The 26,095-nt window shown below is 33.4% G+C and overlaps 2 protein-coding genes across 2 annotated transcripts; both read left to right on the forward strand.

The window, feature by feature from the left end:
- Window positions 1–11,561: 11,561 nt before the first annotated feature.
- On the forward strand, window positions 11,562–13,010 carry LOC109014014 (2-oxoglutarate-dependent dioxygenase DAO-like). Its single transcript, XM_018996315.2, has 3 exons — window positions 11,562–12,187; window positions 12,307–12,622; window positions 12,726–13,010. The coding sequence occupies exons 1-3, from the start codon at window positions 11,838–11,840 to the stop codon at window positions 12,972–12,974; spliced, it is 915 nt and encodes a 304-aa protein (XP_018851860.1). The 5' UTR covers window positions 11,562–11,837; the 3' UTR covers window positions 12,975–13,010.
- Window positions 13,011–18,919: 5,909 nt separating this feature from the next.
- Window positions 18,920–19,705, forward strand: LOC109014037. The gene has a single exon (XM_035685591.1). It carries the CDS (start codon window positions 18,920–18,922, stop codon window positions 19,703–19,705), a length of 786 nt encoding a protein of 261 aa, XP_035541484.1.
- The last annotated feature ends 6,390 nt before the right edge of the window (window positions 19,706–26,095 follow it).

The raw sequence follows: 26,095 nt of genomic DNA on the forward strand, positions 1-26,095 counted from the left end.
ATACCAGGAATTATAAACCACAATTCCTTATAACATATAAGTTCTAAGTTTACAGTCGGTGATAAAATTAAACATTTGGGTATACTTTATTTGTACTAGCGGTGAAGTTACGTGCAAGACACGTTTGCCCTGTATTAAATTGTTCTAAAATATAAACATCCAGTGTAGAAGAAGAGACTTGTTTGTTTTCGGATATAAGATGAGATGAGTTGAGATTAAAATTAAAAAGTTGAATAAAATATTGTTAGAATATATTTTTTAATATTATTTTTTTTTTGAGATTTAAAAATTTTTAATTGTTTATTTTATTTTGTATTGGAAGTTGGGAAAGTTATAATGATTAGATGAGATGAGATGTTTTCTGAAAACAAATGAGACCTTAAGAGTACGCAAGTGCTGTGTAGTCATTTTAAAAAATAGTGAGATCTATTAATAAAAAATTAATTTTTTTTCTATGTAAGTCTCATATTTATTTATTTATTTCAAAATGATTGCACGAAGTTTACACACGCACGACTGCAACTACTAAAAAGAGTATGGCGATTATATAATATTTTGAATAAAATTAGAAGAAATCCCTTAATTTTCTTCATGCCCAAATTTTTATATTTGTCTCGACTAACATCTCATAGTGATTTAAGATTAATCTCAGGTCTTCTATTCGAGTCAGTCAGACTTTTCCCAAAAAAAGAATAGATCCAACCCAGCTTTTTCTCTATAAAGCCCATGCTAAAAGCGAGTTAGGGCTCTAATCCACGCCTCGGGCTTATAAAAGACCAGCCCATGTATTAGGCCCAAAATAACCCGATCGGAGTTCTTTATGTTTAAAGTCTTCTTTGAGGTAGAAAGAGCAACTGACAAGGCAATCAAAAGCAATTTATACGGCGAGTGCTGTAGGGGTTTCCTGGGGAAGAAGCAAGTTGTGAAACTCGAAATCGAAGCAGAATGGATGTGATAAAGACGTAGCAAATAGTGGCGAGACCCATAGAGAAGGTGATAGTACATCCTCTGGTACTGCTCAGCTGGATTTTACTGTGAGGAAGTTGAGAGCGATGTAAGGAGTTTTTCTTTTTTCTTTCCTTTTTTTTTTTTTTGGTTGTTGTTGTCATTTTTGTACATCTTGTGTGATGATTTTGTGGCCTTTTTTTTGATGATTTTGTGGCTGTGATTTTGCTGGAATTTGTTGGATTTTGTTGTGAAGAAGTAGAGGGACGTAAGGAGAAGATTTTGCTGGAATTTTTCTTGGTCCTTTCTGACATTGGTGCTTTCTTGAATTTTTCTTTTGAAAACTGATTCAAAGCGTGCGTACATTCATTTTACTAATTGACTGATCTTTGTTGTCATTTTTGTACATCCAGTGTGGTGTTTTTGTGGCGTTGTTTTTGGTGATTTTATGGCTGTGACGAGGGACGTAAGGAGAAGATTTTGCTGAAATTTGTTGTATTTTACTATGAAGAAGCAGAGGGACGTAAGGAGAAGTAAAAAACGTAAAATGAAGTTTACTGTTCATACTATTCATTAGCGATAGGCGCTTTTAAGTATAAAGAGATATATTGCTCTAGTGAAGAGAATCCCATGATGGCGATTGTAAGATGGCTTGCTTTTGATTCAGATTCTCTTTATTTGGTCTTAAGGTGACTAGCAAGTGCTTAGTTAGATCTAAGTACTAGATGATATTGATATATTATTCTGAAAATACTGTAAACTTAATAATAGATTGACTATTACTAATAATGTTAGATTCTTAACTTTGATAAAGCTTTGGAATTAAATGCGACTTGTAAGTTGCTAATTTGATGTATTTTGGATTGGAGTTTTTCTACTTATAAGTCGGCTGTGTGGAGAATACACCATCTGCACTGCTTATATGACAAGTTTTCATTTGTAAGAGATTTGTTAGAAATTTTAGATGAAAATAGAGCGGAAGCAATATTACCTCTAGCGATAACCCTTGTATCTAGTACGGTTGTTCTATAGACTTTTCCACCATTGTTGTTCGTCTGACTTCATAATTCTCAATAGTGGAGTGTGCCACGTGATAAGAACCAAAGCAACACTCACGAACTCAATAACCTAAATGCCGAGATTAAAAAGAATTAAAACACTTTTTTCCCTCTTCATATCTATGAAAATGGCAATTGATATTCCAATTTAAGAAAGTGAATAATTTTTTAACCTTCGAGCATTCATAATGGTGTGGGTAAAAGTTCCGGAAGCCAAAATTTGCGTAAATATAGATAAAAACAAGCCTGTATTAAAGTAGCCATACCTTTTGTTTTTTCGATTTTAAAAATGGTGGTTCAACAAATATATAAATGATCTAGGACTTAGCCATTTCTATTTTTTAATATTATTTTATCTTTAAACTCGTCAAACAGTAAAATTTTTCGAATATTATTTGAAGGACTTTAAACCACATACCAAAAACGTAGCATGATTTGATTTGTAACATTTAAATTTTAAAATTTATATTAAGATTTGAATCTCACAAATCAAATTATGTCATATAGATGATGTGTTGTAAAAAGTTTCAAATAACACTACTCCAAAGAAAAATTAAAAATTAAATATTACAAATCAAATTATGCTACGTAAATGATGTGCAGTGTAAAGACTTTCAAACAAATTTATTCAAGTTTTTCTCTCCTTCATCATCTTTTCCCTCTCGTTCAATACATATAACCTTGTCTCCATACCATTCTCTCTCTTTTTCTATTTTTTTTTCTATTTTTTTCTCTCTCCATCTCCAACCTCATCTTTATTGTAAATCATCCATTTAATTTTTATTTTCAAATCTCCACTCCAAATTATTTTATCATTCATAGATTCACATGAACTTGAATTCTTTTATTTATATGTTGGTGAAATATACAATAATATAATAAAAATTATAATAAAATTAACATTCAAATAAAATCAGTTTGAACTAAGGTATATAAATCTCACTCTCTTTAAGGAAATTCAAGCCCTCTACGATATACAAAATTTCAATTTAACTAGTGGAGCATACTTCCTCATGATTTGTCTCCTCCTGAATACAACAACCCAACTGATCATCGTATAGTTCGAACCAATTCTGTACAAGAGGTTGAACTCAAAACTCCACTAGTAAAAAACCTCTCTATTGTCTGGAAAAATCTCAAAGGTAGCTACACACTTTTTCCTTCTCTTTTCTCTATTGTACGTACAAAAAATAGATCACAGTAGGGAGGTTTGGACATAAAAAGCATTTTAGCTCGTCTCATTTCATTTTATCTAATCATTACAAAATTATCAAATTCTCACACAAAATACAACAAACAATTCAACTTTTTCAAATTTCAAAACAATAATAATATTAAAAAATAATATTTTAATAATATTTTATTCAATTTTTAATTTTCATTTCAACTCACTATCCGATGAAATGGCTGCTGAGAAGGTGGCGAAGACCGGCTAGGCTGATCATTCCTCCATTTCGTATTATATGTATTGGAGAAAGACTGATTTTGTGCTCTATTAACTCATTTTACTGATTGCTTTTGCTCAGAGCAAATCTCTAGAAATACTGGCATAATCGGGCAATCTTGGGTCTTGTGGTTTAAATCAACACATAAAGAGCATGCTTTTACTGCTTTCACGGCATTCACTTTTTCCATCTCCATGACCTATAATCTTCTAGTCAATACAGCTATTCGGGCTTGAACGTCAGTGTCTTCCTTAAGCTTATATCTACCCCCAACAACAATAGCGCCTAGTGGCTGTGTTGTCAATGAAACTCGATATGTCCGAGTGTTCCATTGTTGTGCGCTCTCAGCAAGATAGTAAAAAAATGGCAATGTTTCATCAGGTTCCTTGCTAAAGAATTCTCCATTGCACATAGTTTGAACAAATTGCTTGCATTCTGGAGTGAGATTAGTATAAAAATAATTCAGCAGCCTCTAGGATTCAAAATTGTGATGTGGACATATGTTCACAAAATCCTTAAACCTTTCCCAGCTAACTTGGAAAGTCTCATCAAACTGGCTGATCTGTTCTTGTAAATACTGAGTTCTTTGAAAAGAAAATGAAATTTTTTTTTGTAAGAACTCACGCTACATATCAGACCAACTAGAGATAGAATTAGGTCTCAAAGAATTAAACCAAATCTTCTATTTATCCTTTAAAGAGAAAAGAAATAAACGAAATCTAATAAATTCATCAGTAGTGGCTTTATTGATAAAAGTAGTGCAGGCCAACTCAAAATCTATCACGTGCTGATAAGGACTCTCGGAATCCATCCCATGGAACTAAGGTATCACTGACATCATGTCATGCTTAATAGAAAAATCAAGTGCATCATCAGGTAAAATAATGCATGATGATGTAGTGGTGCGAGTGAATTGCAAATAATCCCTAAGAGTGCATGGTACAGGTGCAGCCATGGTTTGTTCAATTTCAATATCCTCGTCTGTAGAAAAAACAAAAGAGCTATCTATCTCTGAGTTGTGTATACTACTCTTAGTGCTCGATGTAACTCTAGGCAACATATTTGAATTATCTCTCACCCATGACATTAAACATCAATCTAAATAGCATAAGTAATGTTCAAGCGACTGAGTAGTAGGTAATAAGTGAAATGTGTAATCAGAGATAAGATATTGAAAGAAACATTAAATATAAAAATGAAAATAATAAGTTTAAATTTACGTCAAGCAACTATCCCCGACAACGGTGCCAAAACTTGACTCTCTAAAAAATGAGCAGTACAAAAGTTGTTCGAAGTGTAGGAGGATATTGCGTAATAATTAGAAATAAATTCCTAAATTGTCTCCTCAGGGAAAATTGCTTAAAATCAAAATCGTTTAAAATGGTGAAAATATTAACAAAGAGAAAACAAATATTGTGGTATGTGCAATAAATGGAAGTGTGCAACGAGAATAAAAAGGGTACTAGTCGTGGACTAGATTCATACTTTTCAAATTTTTTTGAGTGTCGGAATGAAATGCAAAAGACTAACAAATTAAAATTAACAATCAAGGAACCAACTAAGCTAAACAATCTCGATTAATCAGAAAATTAATTAATAAAATTGAAATTAAATAAGTCTTAATTAACCTAATATGCAATGAAATTAAAAAATTAACAAAACTAAACTAAGAACTAAGCTAGACTAGAAAATAATTATTAATGCAATATGAACTAAAAATTGAAAAGTTCTAAAATCAAAATTCTAGGATTCATTCTTGTCTTTAAATTATAAATTCTCAAAATCAATCTATAACAATTATAATGTCTATTTAATGGAAGCTTAAAGAAAGAAGAAAAATAACTAACATCAAGTAATTAAACAGTAAATAAAATATCTAAAGGTTTAAGTTAAATATCTCAAAAATATATCATAAATTTTAAATTAAAATTAAATAAATAGTGAAAAGTAAAAAGTGAAAATAGCAAGTCAAATAAATAAAAATAGAGGTAATAGAAACTGGAAGACGGCTGTGTACTTCAACCTGTGGCGATCTCTATTCTTGTTTTCTTTTCAAAACATGAAAAACCCCAATGTATAATAATTCTCCATACGTTGCATCCGTCCGTCACGAAAAAAAGAAATCTTCTCTTTCCAAATTGCCCAGAGGTCTCGCGTCCGTCCCGTGCATAGTTCCCTCGCTCGCTCTCTCTCTCTCTCTCTCTCCCCTCGTGTCAGTTGCCCAGTATGAATATTTGAGAAGGCCTTTTTTTTTTTTTTTTTTGGCCCGGCCTTTTCTCCTAGCGTGAGTTTCAGCCCTGCTATTTTTTTCAGCTTGCGTTTTTTGTTTATCTCAAAAAATAGAAAATAGAAAATAAATTAAAAGGAAGAATAAAAATATATCAAAGATGTATTGTGCATGTGAGAAATATTACCCAATTAAATCAAAAGTTAGAAAATTAAACATAAACCATGCTATAAATCAATTTAAATCACAACTTGGATTTAGTCTTCTTAACTATTTTTTCATCTAAAACCAATAATAATGTAATGAAATAATTAAAATATAATAGTTTTAGATATATAAAATATGCAATAATTCAGCTCAATCAGTATGAAGTGATGCCGTTGAAACAAAAACTTTATTTTTGGAATAAAATCTGAAAACTTTCGTATCTGATATGTGTTTTCGTGAATTTTATATGTCATGATAATGATCTTGATGATAGTAGGAACAATTTTGTGTTAAAAATTTCGATTCTGAATATTTTTGTGTTTTGCCTCAAATTTGACAACATGAGGAAGAAGCTTGATACTTGATTTCCTACCGCTCGGATTAGAAAGATAATGCAAGCTGATGAGGATGTTGGGAAGATAGCATTGGCGGTGCCTGTTTTAGTTTATGAGATAATCAAATTTTCTCAGCAACCAGAAGTGTAGAGGAGAAAATAATTGTATTGGACACTCTGTAGTGGAAATGGGTTTGGACATTTTCCTTCCCGAAGTGGGTTCTGTCTGAGGTCGAGGTCGAAGAGTTGTTTGAGGGAGAGTTGTTTGAGAGGTGGTGCTGCTGCGTTCTCTAGGGTTTTCTCAAATCCTCTTGCTTTTATAGCTTGCTCCAATTTCCCCTTTCGTTGGGACACAGAACAAGATCATGGGGCACTCCAACGTAAGAAATTCTCACCTCAAGAACTACGGCCCTGGCTCCCGTGCCTGTCCGGTTTGCGGGAATCCCCATGGGTTGATCAGGAAGTATGACCTCATGTGTTGATATGAACCCGCGAGAATGAATTCCCTTGAACCCACAATCAATTTGAAAACACCTCAGGAAAGTCAAAATCAAGTCAATGGATGGAGAACCTAGACCCGATGAGAACTCGTTTCAAGAACCTAGATTATATTAAAATCTAGACCCGTTGAAGAACCCTTCTCAAGAACCCAGATTACAAAGGAGGAACGCCACAAAGGTTGTGATTTACCTTTGATAAGTTCAAAAGTTCAATTAAGAACAAGAGGAGTAAAACTCAACTCACAATGAATAAATTCATCAAATTTCATAAACTTCATAACTGATTAGAATGAGGCTACATATAGTATTTAAAGCAAAACCTAATGAAACCCTAGCCAAAATAAAACCCCATCTTCCAAAAGTGCCCCTGGATGAACAGTGCCTCGGCTACAGTGCTACGTAACTCGGCTACAGTAACCCTAACCCTAGTTCAATAAAATAATAACTTTCCCAACGTGCCCTTGCATAGGCCCCCTTAAGTGCTTCCCATAATAAACTCAATTATTCTAAACTAATAAAATAAGTTCTTTAAATGAATTAAATAAGTTGTAACCCTTCAAGAGCCCAAAGCCTTTAAGTCTTGTTGTTGCCATCTTCCATAGCTGATCAAATGAATCAAAATTGGATCTTCATCCTTCAAGCCCCATCTTGAATGTTGGGCTCTTGCTAAACTCGTCCCAAGTGGATTGCATCAATCCTTGCATTTTCTCCGTGATCTTTAAGACTAGGCCCATCATGGTTCCCATCATTCCCCCTCTCCTCAAAAGGATTCGACCTCAAATCTCCACCTTGGTTCCCATCATTCCCACTCTCCTCAAAAGGATTCAACCTCGAATCTCTACCTGGATCAAAGGGAAAAACGTTAGTAACATTATCATTAATTTCATATGCAATATCATTAATTTGTTCAAGTAACACTTCATGCAACATGTTAATGAATGACAAATGATACTTCCACAAACGTTCATGTAACACTTCAATGAAAGGCAAATGATACTCCGGCAATTGTTCATGCAACACGTCAATGTATAGCAAATGATACTCCCACAAATGTTCATGCAATACATCAATGAATGACAAATGATACTTCCACAAACGTTCGTGCAACAAGTCTTTGAATGGCAAATGATATTCCCACAAACATTCATGCAACACAACAAAAGTCTTCCTTACACCAAGGTTACCCAACAAACCACCATGTCCATCACACACAAGCAACTTACGCATAAAACTAGTAGGCACACAAAATCTATTCTTTCTAAACAAGTACCAATCTAGTTTATAGAACTTACCAAAAGATGCTTTCTCACATGTTCCATACACACTAGCAAAGTCATCATCATTAGCATGCAATTCCTTATCATATTCAAGTCTCAACAATTTTGCATCTAAAATGAAGACAATGACATACCTTCTTGCTAAAGCATCAACCAGAAAATTTTTCATACCTTGTGTGTATTTGAATACATGAAGAAAAGTCTCAATACAATCCTCCCGCTTAGCATGCATTCTACTCAACAACTTATCTTGTCCCCTTAAGTGTGTCAAGGACTCATGTTCTTCAAATAAAGGTTAATTAAGAATTGTCGCACCTGGCACAAGATCAATGTAGTACTCTATCTCCCAAATAGGTGACAATCCACTAAACACACCGCTAGGAATCACGACCTCGTATCCCTGCAAGAAAGAAACAACAACACTAGGCAAAGAGTCGTTAAATTTGTTAGCATAAAAGCTTGCCTTAGCATAAAAACTCACTTTTGTCTTTTTATTTCTCTTTACAATCTCTCTTTCTTTTTCCTCTTGTGGCTCCACTCTTTTTTCTTGACTGTCAACCACCTCTCTATTTTCTTTTTCTCTCACTCTTTCTTTTGATATTTCGACCTCATTCTCTTTTTTCCTCTCACTCTCTTTGTTCTTTTCACTCTCTGTTTTTCTTTCAGTCTCTTCTTTTTTTGAACTCTTGGCCTCACAATTGTTTTTTAACTCATTCTCTATTTTTCTTGAGATTTCAGCCTCACCCAAATCTTTTCCCTTTGGTGGTTCGGACTTCCCCTTTGCTACAACTTGATCATTTTTGTCTCACTTAGATTTCCAAAGAGTACTAGAAACCGAAGTATACCTTGATGTACCCTTTCCTTTTAGCCGTCTCTCCACCTTCATAGCCATGTGCACCATGTCCTCTACCTCCTCATAATGTTGCAACTCAACTACATTAGCTATCTCCCTATTCAACCCCCTCAAAAATCTTGTCATCGTGGCCTCCCGATCCTCCACTACATTAGCCCGAATCATAGCCACCTCCATCTCCTTATGGTAGTCCTCTACACTCCTAGACCCCTGTATAAGATTTTGTAATTTTTGGTAGAAGTCTCTATAGTAGTGGCTAGGTACAAATCTCCGCCTCATGATAGCTTTCAACTCTCTCCATGTTTCTACAGGCCTCTCAAGATTCTTCCTCCTATTGGTCACTAATTGATCCCACCAAACAATCGCATAATCAGTGAACTCAATTACAACCAACTTCACCTTCTTCTCCTCAGAGTAATTATGACAATCAAACACCAGCTCTATTCTTTTCTCCCACTCTAAATAAATTTCAGGGTCAGTTCTACCTTGGAATGATGGTATTTTCATTTTGATACTCTCAAGGTTCTTATCTACTCCATCTCGACCCCCTGAGTTTGCCCTAAGGCCTCTTCCATGCCTAACTCCTCTATGTCCACCCAATCCAACTTCAGATGTTAAGCCTTCCTCATCCTCACCAAACTGTCCATTCTTATACCCATTCTCAATTTTAGGCTCACGTCGCCTCCTATCTCGCTCACCTTGCAGATTTCTAATCATTGCTTCTTGATTATCCATACTATCCCTCACTTCACCTAACACCAAGTTCAACCGCTCAAGCTGTTGTTGCATGGCTTGCAACACAAAGGATGAGTTATCTGCTCTCCCCCTTGGTGATGAGCTACTCCGATGAGATATTATAAAGTTCTGCACAAAATAATGTTAGTTGTAAAAAAGAAAACTTACACACTCCCTTACGTGTTTACACTCGAATAATGGCACTCCACTTGTATTTCACTCTTAATGGCTTTTTCTCGATAATAGTCTCACACCCTCTTGCCTTTCACCTCAATAGTTTTCCCGCTCAAGTTCTTTAAGAACTAGTTGAACTAAATCAAGACAATACAACCTTGTATTATTCCAACCAGTAATATAGATCAAAGAAATAAGGAATGAAACAAATGACACGAAACTCAAGGAATTTATACGAGGGAAAAAGTAAATATAAAACAAGATACCAACTAGAAAGATGTATTCAGCTCATATGATGATAAAAACTCAATCAACAAATACTTTCTTTCTCTTTGTTGTAACTATGTAGCAACGTTGAATACGCCACCTTCTCTTTTCTTCTTCTTCTTCTTTCTGGTTTTTTTTTTTTTTCGAATTTTCTTTTCTTTTCTTTTCTTTTCCTTTCTTTTCTTTTCTTTTCCTTTCCTTTCTTTTCTTTTCTTTTCACCAACTGATTTGATCACAACCAAGAATAAGCAGTAGAGAAAACCCTAACAATAACTCAAAAACCCTAGGGCAAGTGATATACGACAACCCCTAGAACAAGAGATTTCAGCCAACACAAACCCTAGAACAATGAATTTCAGCAACCCCAACATAGTAAAGAAATCTGCTAGCCACCACTTTTTTTTTTTTTTTTGTAATCAATCCTAGAACAATGAAGCCCTAGAATTAAATATGCTAGAAATAAAAGATAGAATCAGACCTGATTGGAAACCTTGCTCTGAATACCAAATGATATGAACCCGCGGGAAAGGAATTCCCTTGAACCCACAATCAATTTGAAAACACCCCAGGAAAGCCAAAATCAAGTCAATGGATGGAGTACCTAGATCCGATGAGAACTCGTTTCAAGAACCTAGATTATATTAAAATCTAGACCCGTTGAAGAACCCGTCTCAAGAACCCAGATTACAAAGGAGGAACGCCACAAAAGTTGTGATTTACCTTTGATAAGTTCAAAAGTTCAATTAAGAACAAGAGGAGTAAAACTCAACTCACAATAAATAAATTCATCAAATTTCATAAACTTCATAAACTGATTAGAATGAGGCTACATATAGTATTTAAAGCAAAACCTAATGAAACCCTAGTAAAAATAAACCCCCATCTTCCAAAAGTGCCCCTGGATGAACAGTGCCTCGGCTACAGTGCCGCGCTACAGTAACTCGGCTACAGCAACCCTAACCTTAGTTCAATAAAATAATAACTTTTCCAACGTGCCATTGCATAGGCGCCCTTAAGTGCTTCTCATAATAAACTCAATTATTCTAAACTAATAAAATAAGTTCTTTAAATGAATTAAATAATTAAGTTGTAACCCTTCAAGAGCCCAAAGCCTTTAAGTCTTGTTGTTGTCATCTTTCATAGCTGATCAAATGAATCAAAATTGGATCTTCATCCTTCAAGCCCCATCTTGAATGTTGGGCTCTTGTTAAACTCGTCCCATGTGGATTGCATCAATCCTTGCATTGTCTTCATGATCTTTAAGACTTGGCCCATCATGGTTTCCATTACTATTCACAACTCATCTTATTACTATTTACAATTCATCTCAACTCATCTCAAATCATCCTCAAATCCAAACATCTCCTAAGTCTGTAATTACCTCAAATAAGAAGAGAGATGAAAAAAAAACAAAAAAACCATCGTTTAGGCCAAAAAAGGTTAAACCACAGGCGACATTATGTCGTAGGCTCTATCTGTTTCTCCACGTCCATCTTTCCCGTTCAGAGTTCCGTCATAAATTAGCATATGTCGAAAGAAACAAACTCGACTGACGACACCTTAGCTTGTAATGGAGCTCTGAGGTGAAAGGCACCAAATCACAAAGTCAGTCTATGCTTGGAAACAGCGTCGTCTTTGTTCTGTTTATAAGTTTGTCGACGTAATCGACAAACAGAAAAAAGTTATAATGTAATTACTTTTTGATCGGTGTCCGCAAGCTTCGGTCATCGCGTTGATGGATCAGGATTGGGTATCGTTGGAAGCATTTTTATTTATATTTAAAGTCGAGAAGAGAAGAGTAAAGAGGCACCAAAAATGGCGGAGGGTGGGGATTTCAAGTGTATCCCAGTAATTGATATGCAAGAATTTGAAGGTGTAGAGCAGTATAGGAAACTGAGAGAAGCGTCCGAGGAATGGGGTTGTTTCAGGATCGTCAACCACAATATCCCTGTAGGACTGATGACAGAAATGAAGAAAGTGGTGAGAGATCTGCTTGACCTTCCAATGGAAATCAAAAGGCGCAACACCGATGTGATTGCCGGCAGCGGCTACATGGCACCAAGTGATAAAAATCCTCTTTATGAGGCCTTGGGCCTCTATGATTTGGGATCCCCTCAGGCTCTGCGTGACTTTTGTTCTCAGTTGGGTGCCTCTCCTCACCAAAGGTTTCTTTCATTTCCTCCCCATCTTCTGTCTGTTCCGTTCCTGCTAGATAGATGTTCATCCGAAATATCTCTCTGTTTTTTTTTTCTCAAGTCAACTCAATCGAATATTATATTGGCAGGGAGATACTAGAGATGTACGCTCAAGCAATACATGATTTAGCGCTAGATTTGGGACGAAAGTTGGCAAAAAGCATGGGGTTGTTTAGCGATTTGTTCAAGGATTGGCCTTGCCAGTTTAGGATAAACAAATACAACTTCACTCCCGAAACTGTTGGATCGTCTGGTGTACAAATTCACACAGATTCTGGGTTTCTAACTATACTTCAAGATGATGAAAATGTTGGTGGTCTTGAAGTAATGGACAAATCTGGTGCATTTGTATCGGTCCATCCATGGCCAGGCACCCTCGTAGTCAATCTAGGGGACCTTGCTAAGGTAATCAGGCGATCCCATCTCATATTCCTTTCATTGATCAGCTTGTATAAATTTTAATTCAGAAAACTTATCATTAATACTGTTGGTTGATATGTTGATCAAGGTATGGAGCAATGGAAGGTTTTGTAACTTGAAGCATAGAGTACAGTGCCAAGAAGCTAGCATCAGAGTGTCTATTGCCTCTTTTCTCTTGGGACCGAAGGAGGCAGCGGTTGAAGTCCCACCGGAACTCGTGGATGCCGAACACCCGCTTCTCTACGTCCCTGTTACTTACGAAGATTATAGAAAACTCAGAATCGCAACAAAATTGCAAGCGGGTGAAGCCCTCGAACTGATGCGCGCCCAGACTTGATCGATCATGGCATGCATGCATCTTCCCCCACTACCATTTATATATATATATATATATATATATGAAAAATTCTAAACATAAGCCTCACACCCTGCACACCCACTTAAAAATATGTGATTTTATTTTTTTATCCTCATATTTCATATTGAATTTAATATGAAATATGAGGTTAAAAAAGTAAAATCACATATTTTTAAATGGGTGTGCAGAGTGTGAGGCTTCTGTGTAGCACAACTCTATATATATACATATATATATATATATTTATATTTATGTTCGCAGAATTGTTAGATTTGCGAGTTATGTAACTAGTGTGGAAATGAAGGTAAGAAAACAGAGCTTAATTAATCCCGTGCAAAGTTATGTGCATGCATCTCTATGATGGATGCTTGATGTTAATGGTATTAATATGATGTTTGATGTCTTATCTTATTATTATAATTTTTTTAAATTTTTACACAAAATATAATAAATAATTCAATTTTTTCAAATTCTATAATAATAATAATATTAAAAAATAATATTCTAACGATATTTTTTTTAACTTTCATCTTTTATTCAAAATCATTTCATTTCATCTCATCTTTGAATCCAAACCAGGCCTGAGTGGTCGACACTTTATAATAATTTAATGTATGTTAATGATATAAATATACAAGGAATTATAAACCACAATTCCTTATAACATATAAGTTCTAAGTTTACAGTCGGTGATAAAATTAAACATTTGGGTATACTTTGTATATATTGCTCTAGTGAAGAGAATCCCATGACTGCGATTGTAAGATAGCTAGCTTTTCATTCAGATGCTCTTAATTTGGTCTTAAGGTGACTAGCAAGTGCTTATAAGTTAGATCTAACTAGATCATATCGATCTATTATTCTGAAAATACTGTAAACTTAATAATAGATTGACTAGTACTAATATTAATGTTAGATTCTTGACTTTGATAAAGCTTTGGAATTAAATGCGACTTGTAAGTTGCTAATTTGATGTATTTTGGTTTAGAGTTTTTCTATTTATAGGTCGGTTGTGTGGAGAATACGCCCTCTACAATGCTTATATGACAAGTTTTCATTTGTAAGAGGTTTGTTAGAAATTTTAGATCAAAATAGAGTAGAAGCAATATTACCTCTAGCGATAGCCCTTGTATCTGGTACAGTTGTTCTATAGACTCGTCCACCATTATTGTTCGTCATGATTTCATAATTCTCAATAGTGGAGTGTGTCATGTGATAAGAACCAGAACAACACTCACAAACTCCATAACCTAAATGTCGAGATTAAAAAGAATTAAAACACTTTTTCCCTCTTATATCTACAAAAATGGCAATTGATATTCCAATTTAAGAAAGTGAATAATTTTTTAACTTTCGAGCATTCATATATAGTGGTGTGGGTAAAAGTTCTGGAAAGCCAAGATTTGCGTAAATATAGATGAAAACCAGCCTGTATTGAAGTAGCCATACATTTTGTTTTTTCGAATTTAAAAATGGTGGTTCAACAAATATATATATATATATATATATATATATAAATGATCTAGGACTTAACCATTTCTATTTTTTAACATTATTTTATCTTTAAACTCGTCAAACGGTAAAATTTTCTAAATGTTATTTAAAAGACCTTACACCACAAACTAACGACGTAACATGATTTGATTTATAAAATTTAAAATTTAAAATTTATATTAAGATTTGAATCTCACAATTCAACTCATGTCATATAGATGGTGTGCTTTAAAAATCTTCAAATAGCACTACTCAAAAGAAAATTTTAAATTTAAATATTACAAATCAAATTATGATACGTAAATAGTGTGTTGTGTAAAAACTTTTAAATAAAATTATTTAAGTTTTTCTCTCCCTTCATCATCCTTTTCCCTCTCGTTCGATATATAAAACCTCGTCTCCATACCCTTCTCTCTCTTTCTTTCTTCTCTCTCTCCCCCTTCAGATTTTACTTTAAATTTGTTTTGCAATTAGATTATAAAATCAATAAGTTTGTTGTAAGCTAGTCAAAGGTAGGTTATGGATAATTTCTTGCAATTATATTAAAATAATAACAATAAGAAAAGAAATTATAAATGTGTGGTTAAACTTTACGTAGAATAGACAAAAGATTAATAAAAAAAAATTGTTATATTAGACAAAATTTGTTTAATACGGTACTGGACGATCCAATACTAATGCTAGCTTGTAGGGGTGTTCTAACTTCTAACCAATTATATAAAGGATTCCTTTTTCTTTCAACTCAGTTACCTTTTTTAAATCTTAATTTAAAAAAAATAAAATAAAATGATTTTATTTATTGATGGTTACTTTGTTTTTAGCTACACATTTACTCCTCTTGTCCTCACACTGCAGCCACATCATTCGGCGTATGAAACGGAAATTGTCTTGCTTTTCTGTAGCAAATAGACAAAGTGTTTTTTCTTTTTATTTTATGGTTCAGGTCGTACGTTCCCGTGACATGTTAGATGAATGCATCTGGAATTAAGAATTTATTTTTAATTAAAAAGATTACTTTAGATATTTTATCAAAATAAATTTATAAATTAATATGATATATTAAATTATCTCTATGTTGCAGAATTCTCTTTTAATTTTATTGCTTGGCTACACGGTAAACGAGACAACATTGAGAAGATAATTAAGGGAATGTTTAGATTTTTAGAGTATCTCATATTTTGTGAATAATTATAAAATAATTTAAATAAAAATGTTTTATTGAATTTTAGGAGAGTTAAAAAAAAATTTGAATAAAAATATGATATAAATAAAAATTTGTTTGAATATTATTTTTTAATATTATTTTTATTTTAAAATTTATTAAAATTATATTGATTTTTATATTTTGTTTCAAGTTTGTAAAAATTATATTGATTTTTGTGTTTGAATAATAATTAAATAATAATTAAATGAAAAAATAAAAAATTTAAAACCAAAAGGTATTGTGTCTAGTGATATTTGAAAATAAAATTATGAGAATTCTCATTTTTGTCAAACATCCCATAAATCTTTAACAACTTCTTAAAAATAAAAACAAAAAAATATCCATCAAACTAAATTCCTTACTCTTTCTAGTATGCTGTAAATGAAACTGAAATAAGATTTTTATTGTATATCATCGATTTAACTTTTGTTTTCAAATCTCCGCTCCAAATTATTTATTTGTTCATAGATTCACATGAACTTGAATTTATTTATTTATATGTTGGTGAAATATATAACGTTCAAATGAAATTCGAGGAGATTCAAGACTTTTACGATATATAAAATTTCAATTTAATTAGTGGAACATACTTTCTCTTGACTTGTCTCTTTCAAGATACAACAGTCAAACTAATCGTCGTATAGTTTGAACCAACTCTATATAAGAGATTGAGCTCAAAGCTCCACTAGTAAAAATACCTATCTCTTGTGTGGAAAAATCTCAAAGGTAGCTACACACTTTTTCCTTCTCTTTTCTCTATTGTACATACAAAAAATAGATCACAGTAGAGAGGTTTAGATACAAAAAAATATTTTAGTTTATCTCATCTCATCTAATCATTATAAAATTTTTAAATTCTCACACAAAATATAATAAATAATTTAATTTTTTTAAATCTTAAAATAATAATAATATTAAAAAAATAATATTTTATTTAACTTTAAATTTTTATTTCAACTCGATAAACTTTGTTTTTTCAAGTATATATATCACCTCGCACCGTTTTCAAAACCTAAATATTGAAGGCTATTTAATCCCGTAAATGTAAAAGTTCAAGATAAGAAAAACTGAATGAGATCATAAGGCCCTGGCTTTCGACTTTTCTTCTGTATATGGGTCCTTTATTTTTATTTTTTTTTATTTTTTGTAAAAAAAGAAATCAACAGGCAATTAATATAATAAGAGCAGCCACCAACGTCAATAAAAACTAAACCTTTCTACGGGCGTTTTATTTTTCAAAATAAAAACATACAGGCGTTTTTCTTGCTCATTAGTAGACATTAAACAAACTAATATTTATTAAAAAAATACCAACATTTATATAATTCCGATGTGCATTTGCTTTTTAAATCTGATATTTTTTTCCTACATGAAAAGCTTTCTTTGGTTTAATTTTACATGTATTTCATAATTTTCTCTACAAAAAAACATTTCATTAGTTGAGTTCACTTGAGTAGTAAACAACAGAAGATGCTATATACCATCCTTTTTTATCATCTTTCTACCATTCACTTGAGTAGTAAAATTCTACTACTATTCAATATATATCATCGCATCTCATTTAATCTTATTATCCAAACATAAGAGACACAGTTCATATGAGATGTGATGAGTTGCAAAAGTTTTTTAAAAAAATGCAACTCATTATATGTTTGCTCAGCATGAATACTGTTGTCCTTGTGGAAATGACCTTGGAATTCCTCCATATACTATTTTGATAGCTTTTGCACTTGGAATACTGATTTAGAAAGCCATCAAGTTTTTTGCGCCATTGTCGGGGACAACTGGTGTTTATCAGAGCATTCCCTTACTACTGAGAAGATATTTGTAGTGCTGTGAACCTCTTTACAGCTTGGGTGACATTCTTTTTATTTTATTTTATTTTTATTTGTCTTATGTTTTCCTTTATTTTATGTTCTTATTTGTATGACTGGTTGGACCAGAAACCAAACTTCTCTGTTGGTTAGGACAGAATCACTAACATCTTTTAACTCAACATCCCTTTCACTTGAATCATTTTCTGACACTCATAGCACCATGGCTAAAAATGAGAATCATGATAGGGAAGTTAAATTAGAACATGACACTTAGAGATTACTTACAACCTGTCAGAACTAGCACACCCTCATGCATAATCCAACATTTGAATGCAAATGCCTTTAATTTCAAATCTGGAATGATTCCATTGATTTCACATTTTCATAGCATAGAATCCGAGAACCCTTACCTTCATATCAAAGAGTTTGAAGAGGTTTGTTCTACATTCATGGACCGGACATGCACTAAGGAGGTTATTAGACTAAAGTTATTTCCATTTTCCTTGAAAGATAAGACTAAAACATGGTTGAATTCATTAAGAAAACAAACTGAATTTTTGAAGAAATTCTTTCCAATACATAGGATAAATGCATTTAAAAGACAAATCATGAACTTTATCAAAAAAGATCCTAAAACTTTTTATCAAAGTTGGAAAAGGTTCAAAGATCTTTTAAATGATTGTCCTCATCATGGTTATGAAAATTGGCGAGTGATAAGTTTCTTTTATGAAAGTTTGACACCTAAAATGCATCAATTTGTACAAACCATGTGTAATGGAGAATTTTTCGACAAATAGCTTGAGGAAGCATTCGAACATTTTGATTACTTTGCTGAAAATGCACAATCTTGGGACACAACTAATGTGCATGATAGGTCTAGGCAAGTTGAGGCTGGTCATGGAAAATATATTTTAAAGGAAGATGATGGTTTACGTGCTAAATTAACCTTACTGTCCATAAAAATGGAAGCCATAGAATTGAAAAAAGTAAATGAAGTGCATGTTACCCCTAAAAGTTCTTAGAAGTGTGGCATATGTGAGGATCATGGGCATTCAACTAATGAATGTCTCACGATCCCCGCTTTCAAAGAAGTATTGTCGGACCAATCTAATACTATAAATATGATACATAAATCATATTTTGGTCCTTACTCTAATTTTTACAACCCATGATGGAAGAGCCACCCAAATTTCAGTTGGAGGAGTGACCAGCAGGTAGCTCCAGCAACCTTGGCTCCAGGAACCTCTCAACTCACAATTCGAGCACCTCCAATGCAAAAGAAGGGATTTGAGGAGACGATGCATCAACTGTCAAATACATTGCAACAATTTATGCAAGGTCAAACAACAATCAATAATCAAAATTCTCAAGCAATAAATGACATTCGGAGTACACTTACAAAGATGATTATGGCCTGGAACTCCCAAATAAAAGGAAAATTTCCTATACAACCTCAACCCAATCCACAAAGTCAGCCACTTCAAGAAGCAGTTGATAGTTCAAATGTAAGGCAAGTGAAAGCAGTCACTTCTTTGAGAAATGGTAGGGTGGTGAACATTCCAACTCAAGGTTCAGACAAGACTGGTAAGGTCTCTGAATGTGTGCAGAATGAAGCTGAAAAGAGTGAGGTGGAACAAACTGAAACTGAAAAGATTTCATGTCCTGTACCTGCTCATTTTCCTCAAAGATTGGCTCCCCTACACAAAGACAAACACCAATCTAAAATTTTAGAAATATTCAAGCAAGTTAGGATTAACATCTCTTTGTTGGATGTTATTCAACAAATTCTCACATATGCTAAGTTTCTAAAACATTTGTGTACTGTTAAAAAGAAATTAAATGTGCAAAATAAAGCCTCTCTTACAGAGCAGGTCAGTGCCATAATTCAGAGTAATATCCCACCAAAATATAAAGACCCTGGTTCACCTACAATTGCTTGTGTTACAGAAAGTTTAAAAATTGGTCAAGCATTGTTAGATCTTGGTTCAAGTGTGAATTTACTACCTTATAATGTATATGAGCAGTTTGGTTTGGGGGAATTAAAACCAACTCCAATAATGTTACAACTATCCGACAGATCAATCAAAATGCCAAGAGGGTTTGTTGAGGATGTCTTTGTTCAAGTGGAAAAAGTTTTTTACCATGTAGATTTTGTAGTGTTGGATGTTCACTTGACACCAAAATCTTCTTTATAAGCACCTGAGATTCTTGGGAGGCTTTTTTTTGCTACTTCAAATGGATTGATAAACTATAAGAGTGGTGTTTTAAAGCTGAGTTTTGGGAACATGACTCTCGAACTAAACATTTTTAATAATTGTAGGCAACATCAAGACTTGCAAGATGTACAAGAAGTCAATTTGCTGGAAAGTATCCTTGAGGAAGAGGCTTATTTGGCATATCAACCCACTAACCTGCTGTTTGAATTTGAAAATATTTGTGATCTCATTATTAATGACACCCCCATTGATGTTTCTTTTTTTTTTTTTAATGCAGAAAATAAATTTGAAGCTAAATGGAGGCCTAAAGTTGAGCAGCTCCTACCATTGATAGCAAGTTTAAAGCCTTCAGCAGATGAAATTTCAATACTAGAGCTTAGGTCATTGTCGACTGACCTAAAGTATGCATTTCTGGGTCCTGACAGCACATTCCTAGTGGTGATTTCTGCCTAGTTCACTTATAACCAAGAAGGGAAACTAGTGGAAGTTTTGAGGCAGCACAAAGGTGTTATTGAATGGACAATTGTGGATATAAAATGTATAAATCCTCTTGTGCACTCATAGGTTAAATGCTAAGTCTCTAGAGAGATGCACATGAGATTGGTAGTTAAAACAGAGGTTTTGATGTGCGAATTATCTACCCTATTACGGGCAACAAATGGGTAAGTCTCATTCATATAATTCTAAAAAACTCTAGGCTTCCTATTATGAAAAATGAGAAGAGTGAACTAATTCCTACTGGGATTTCTATTGATTGGAGAATGTGTACAGATTATAGGAAGTTGAATGGCACTACTAGGAAAGATCATTTTCCTTTTCCCTTCCTTGATCACATGTTAGAAAAAGTTACTGGCCATGATTTTTATTGATTTCTTGGTGGATTTTTTGGTTACTACCAAATAGAAATAGCACTTGAAGATCAGGAGAAAACAACGCACCTGAAGATCAGGAGAAAACAACTTTTACCTGCCCATTTGACACTTTTGCATTTACAAGATTTCCTTTTGGATTATGTAACGCACCAGCTACTTTCAAAAGATGTAGGCTTAGTATTTTCAGCGACATTATTGAAAACAGTTTGGAAGTATTCATGGATATTTTTCAGTATTTGGTAGTTCTTTTGATGCATGTTTGACTAACTTACAAGTTGTTTTAGTCAGGTGTGAAGAGAAATATTTTCTTCTCAATTGGGAAAAGTGTCACTTCATGGTTCAAAAATGCATTGTTCTTGGTCACATAGTCTCATCCTAAGGCATTGAGGTTGACAAAGCTAAGATTGAGCTTATCTCCAAGCTTCCTATACCCAAAACAGTAAAGGAAATCAGGTCTTTTCTTGGACATTCTGGGTTCTATAGAGGTTCATTCAAAATTTTAGTTCTATCTCTAACCCTTTGTGTGAGTTACTTAGGCATGATGTTGTTTTTGAATGGACCTGTTCTTGTCAAAATGCTTTTGATAACTTGAAGATTTTGCTTACTACAGCCCCTATCATGTACCCCCTGTTTGGTCTATTCCTTTTGAGATAATATATGATGCTAGCGATGTAGCCAAAGGAGCTATACTTAGACATCATAGAAATAAGTTCCCACATGTCATTTCTTATGCAAGTAAAACTTTAATGGAGCCTAAAGAAATTATTCTACCACAGAAAAGAACTGCTTGCTGTAGTTTTGAATTAGACAAGTTTCAAACTTATTTTTTTGGTTCTCCTGTGGTTATTTTCACTAACCATGCAGCGTTAAAGTATTTATTATCGAAGAAGGATGCTAAACCACGATCGATCAATCTGATGGATTCTTCTTCTCCAAGAATTCGACCTTATCATCAAGGACAAAAATGGTGTTGAAAACATAGTTACCGACCACTTGTCTCGGCTAACATTTGCTAAAAATAAGCACACTGTTCCTATCCTTGACTTTTTTTTTTATGAACAATTAATGTTAGATGGAAATTTACCTTGATTTGCTGACATAGTTAATTTTTTAATAACAGAACAAACTCCACCCAATTGGAGTGCTCAAGACATACGAAAATTCAAGTATGAGATAAAATCATTCTTCTATGATGATCCTTATTTGTTTAAATATTATAATGACTAAATCATAAGGAAATGTGTGTTTGATCATGAAATACAAGCTCTTCTTTCTTTTTGTCATACTGAGGCTTGTAGGGACATTTTTTTTGCACATAAATTGTTGAAAAAAATTTATAAAGTGGGTTTTATTAGCCGCATATGTTTAAAGATGCGCATAATTTTTGCAAAACTTGTAAGCCATGCCAAAAACTAGGCACAGTCACTAAGAGGAATATGATACCTTTACAACCCATTTTGGTAATTGAGATTTTTGATTGTTGGAGATTGATTTTATGGGGTCATTTCCATCTTCTTTTGGTTATCTATATATCCTAGTAGTAGTTGATTATGTTTCTAAGTGGGTTGAAGCTATTCCATTTAAAACAATTGACCATAAGGTGGTACTTAAGTTCTTGAAAGAAAGCATTTTTACTAGATTTGGCATACCTAGAGCTATTATTAGTGATAATGGAACCCATTTTTGCAACAAACCCTTTGCTGCCCTCATGAAAAAATATGGTATACATCATAAGGTTTCCACTCCATATCACTCTCAAACAAATTGGCAAGTTGAATTAGCTAATAGGGAGCTTAAACACATTTTAGAAAAAATAGTCAACCCCAACCGAAAAGATTGGTCTCTAAGGCCGACTGATGCACTTTGGGCTTATAGGACAGCTTTTAAAACATCTCTTAACATGTCACCTTATTGCTTGGTATATGGAAAAACATGTCATCTTCCCGTTGAGCTTGAACATAAGGCATATTGGGCTATTAAACAATTTAATTTTTCTATTGACCATGCTGGTTCTGTGAGAAAGTTTCATATTTCAGAGTTGGATGGACTTAGACGATATGCATATGACAATTTTAAATTGTCAAAGGAGTGTATGAAGATGTTTCATGACAAGCACGTTCAGAGAAAGACTTTTGAGTTTAATGAACAGGTTTTACTTTACAATTATCGCCTCCATCTATTTCTAGGCAAATTAAGATTGAGGTGGAGTGATCCTTATTTGGTTAAGGTTGTGTTTTCACATGGAACTGTTGAGATTACTAATCCTCAAAATGGAAATACTTTAATAGTAAATGGCCAACGACTTAGATATTTTTTGGCAAAAATTTCACCTGAGGACACTTCCATTCATTTGCAAGATCTTAGTTATTCTAATAATCCTTAGTTCATTTCTGTTTTGCTTTGATTTTTTTTCTTTCCCTTTTTTTGTTGTTGTTCATTTCACTTCTATGTTCTTTTTCTTTCTTTCATTTCTTTTGTTTTCTTTTTCTTCATTTTATCTTTTCAAGTTCAGCATTGTTTTTTTTTTCTTTTCTGGTTTCATTTTTACTTTCATAATCCCTTAAGCCATCTCAGGTATTTCGTTCGGCCCTATTTATGCCTTGTTTTATTCATGTTTTGTAGTTAGGGCACTGCTCATTTTTAGTTGGGGGTAAGGAGAGTCTTTTACCACTTTAGTCTTTCAGGATTTATAATTGTGGGGTCTGGATTTTTTGTGCTTTGCTGCCAAGTTATTGTTTTCACACTTCTCTACTTAAGATCAAATAGTTGCAGTCTTGGACTACACTAATTCTCACTAGTATAGTATAAGTTCAACACATGACCTTATTATCAGTCTTGGCAACTCAAACTTAGGCAATGTATTTCAAAACTATTGATTGATGATCTTAATAGACACAAACAGATACTTTTGTTGTTTGTTTGATGTCAATCAATGGTTTCATCTAAGCAACTAACAAGAACTACTATGAATCATATCATAATGGCCTAAGAAAAGTGAAAGAGATACTCCATAAATAATAATAATAATAATAATAATAATAATAAATAAATAAGAGGTAAAAATATTTGAGAAAATGGACAGACCAGAGATCAAGGAAAACAATTGGTGCAAATGCATTGCAAAAATGCTGCCCATCACTGGGATTCTTAAAAGTTGCAAGTACATTGCAACTTCTTTTTGGTTTTTCATTTGGGTTTTCATTTTCAGATTTTTGGGCCATTTTTATTCTTCATTTTCTTTTGGGTAGATTCAAAAAAAAAAAAAATGTGGATGAAGTGTTTGGATTAGTGATGTTAGGCTAAATTTCTAAGCCTAGTTGGGTGAGTAACCCATAAACAAATTGGTTTGATTTGCTCTATTTTCCAATGATTTCCAATTCACAACTTATTGAGTTGCAATGTTATTATATTTGGAGAAGCTTGGAATTCTTTCTCATAAATCCTGATCTGTTGTAGACAGTAGGCACAATTGATACTTGAACTGATGCAAGATTATGATAGACTTCTTTTATTGTGCATATAGTTTTGTAACTCAATAGGGAATTTGGGCTAAGACATAATTTGTGCATGTTTTATTATATTTTCCAACCATAATCCTTACGAATGGGTTGGTGGTTGAGTAAAGAGGGATCTGAGCATTTTTCATTAACAATCTGTAAAAGGGTTAAACCTGCATCCTAGGCGTTTGATATTTTGTTTCATTGCTATTTATGTGTCTGCAATATCTAATTTTCCTGCACACACCCCCTCTAATATTCATTTGTTTCACTTCCTTCAATTTACAAACACCTGTAAAACCATTTTATAATAAGATCATAACCTTCGTTTCCTCAAATACCATCCACACCGGTACATAAACATATATTCTTGCTTCTCTCCTTAACTATTTTAAAATCCATTTCTCAAACGCGTTCATTGCACAAAAATACAACTCATTATATGTCTGCTCAACATGAATTCTGTTGTCCACGTGGAAATGATCTTGAAACTCCTCCATGTACTTTTTTGGTTGCTTCTGTCTTGAAAGCCATCATGGTTGCGTAACCTAATTTCCCACGAGTTGCCGATAGCAGGGGCCCTTTGATAAGAAATACAATGAACATACATAGGAATGTAACGCTGAATTGTTGAGTCCAAAGATTCTGTCAAGATAATTGACTACGTACGTGCCGACACATTCATGGAACTAACCATCATAGCTAGCTTAAGCACGTGGCTGTTCTAATTATTCAATAAAAAATAATATTTTGAAAAAAATAGTAAATATGAAATTCATATTAAAATTAATTTTTTAATAAAAAATTACACTTTTAAAAAAAAAAATATGTGACACTTATCCAACCCAAAATTATATCTAGCATCTACTCAGCCAACTCAGAAAAATTTTTAGTGCTACAAATAAAATAACTATTTTGATCAATCGCATTAGTAAAATATACAAAGAGTACATAAAAATGATTGTATGTAATAGAACTAATATATAAATCTCAAACACAAGGTGAAAATGTGAAAAGAATGGGCATCTTTGGCCAAGTTTGTGTGTAGAGCACACCATCCATACTACTTGAATAGTAAGATTTGATTTGTAAAATTTAAATTTTAAAATTTATATTTCAAAATAAATTATGCTACATATATAAACAGACTGGAGTGTAAAATTCTTAGAATAGCAGTACTTAGAAAAAATTATAATTAAATAGAAAGAATTATTTGAAATGTGAAAGGAATATTTTAATCTATTCATCTTTATTATAAGGATGAAGTACACAAACTAATTGTGATATTAGGTTAGAGATCTTTCCATTTCTATTTAGAGTAGTGTCGTTGGTACTTTTCCATCAAGGGATGAAGTATTGATATATTGTAAGAACTCTCTTAAGTCTGGTTGTATGTAATTAACAGGACTAGAACAATAAGGATGAGATTGATGCTGATGAAAACTTACCTCATAGATTCATACGTATTGGGGTATTTGAGGTCCCCAAATTCCTCCATAAACGAAATACAAGTAAAGATAGAAATGCTCCAGAATGAATCACACATCCATTCGGCGTGGGACTTAACTGACTCAACAAGACTTTACTCAAATGCCCCTACAATGACCGGTTCCCAGGAGAATTACTACACGCACCGCTTTATACTAAACGGAGCACTTAACCCGTAACCCCCCTTACACATCTAAACTACACCGTTTCTTTATTACTTAAAGTGATGTCGTTCCAGCGTTCACTTTGCTGAAGCTACGTCGTTTGGCTAACACCCGTAAGCCTTAATTCCCAATTTGCACTCCTGTCTCTCCATTTCACAATCTGCTATCAATCTGCCCCTCTTTCGAACCCTAAAGCTTCCTCCTTTACTTCCATGGTTCTTCACACCGTAGCTCCCTTACATTCCCCCACCCTTATAAGACCTTGTCCACAAGGTGCGGATACAAAGCCCTAAGTTTCCAGAGATTTTCCCAAGAATTTTCCCCCTCCGAGAGTCCGACCCATTTGAT

Source organism: Juglans regia, chromosome 14, assembly GCF_001411555.2.
Source record: "Juglans regia cultivar Chandler chromosome 14, Walnut 2.0, whole genome shotgun sequence".
NCBI classification, from domain to species: domain Eukaryota; kingdom Viridiplantae; phylum Streptophyta; class Magnoliopsida; order Fagales; family Juglandaceae; genus Juglans; species Juglans regia.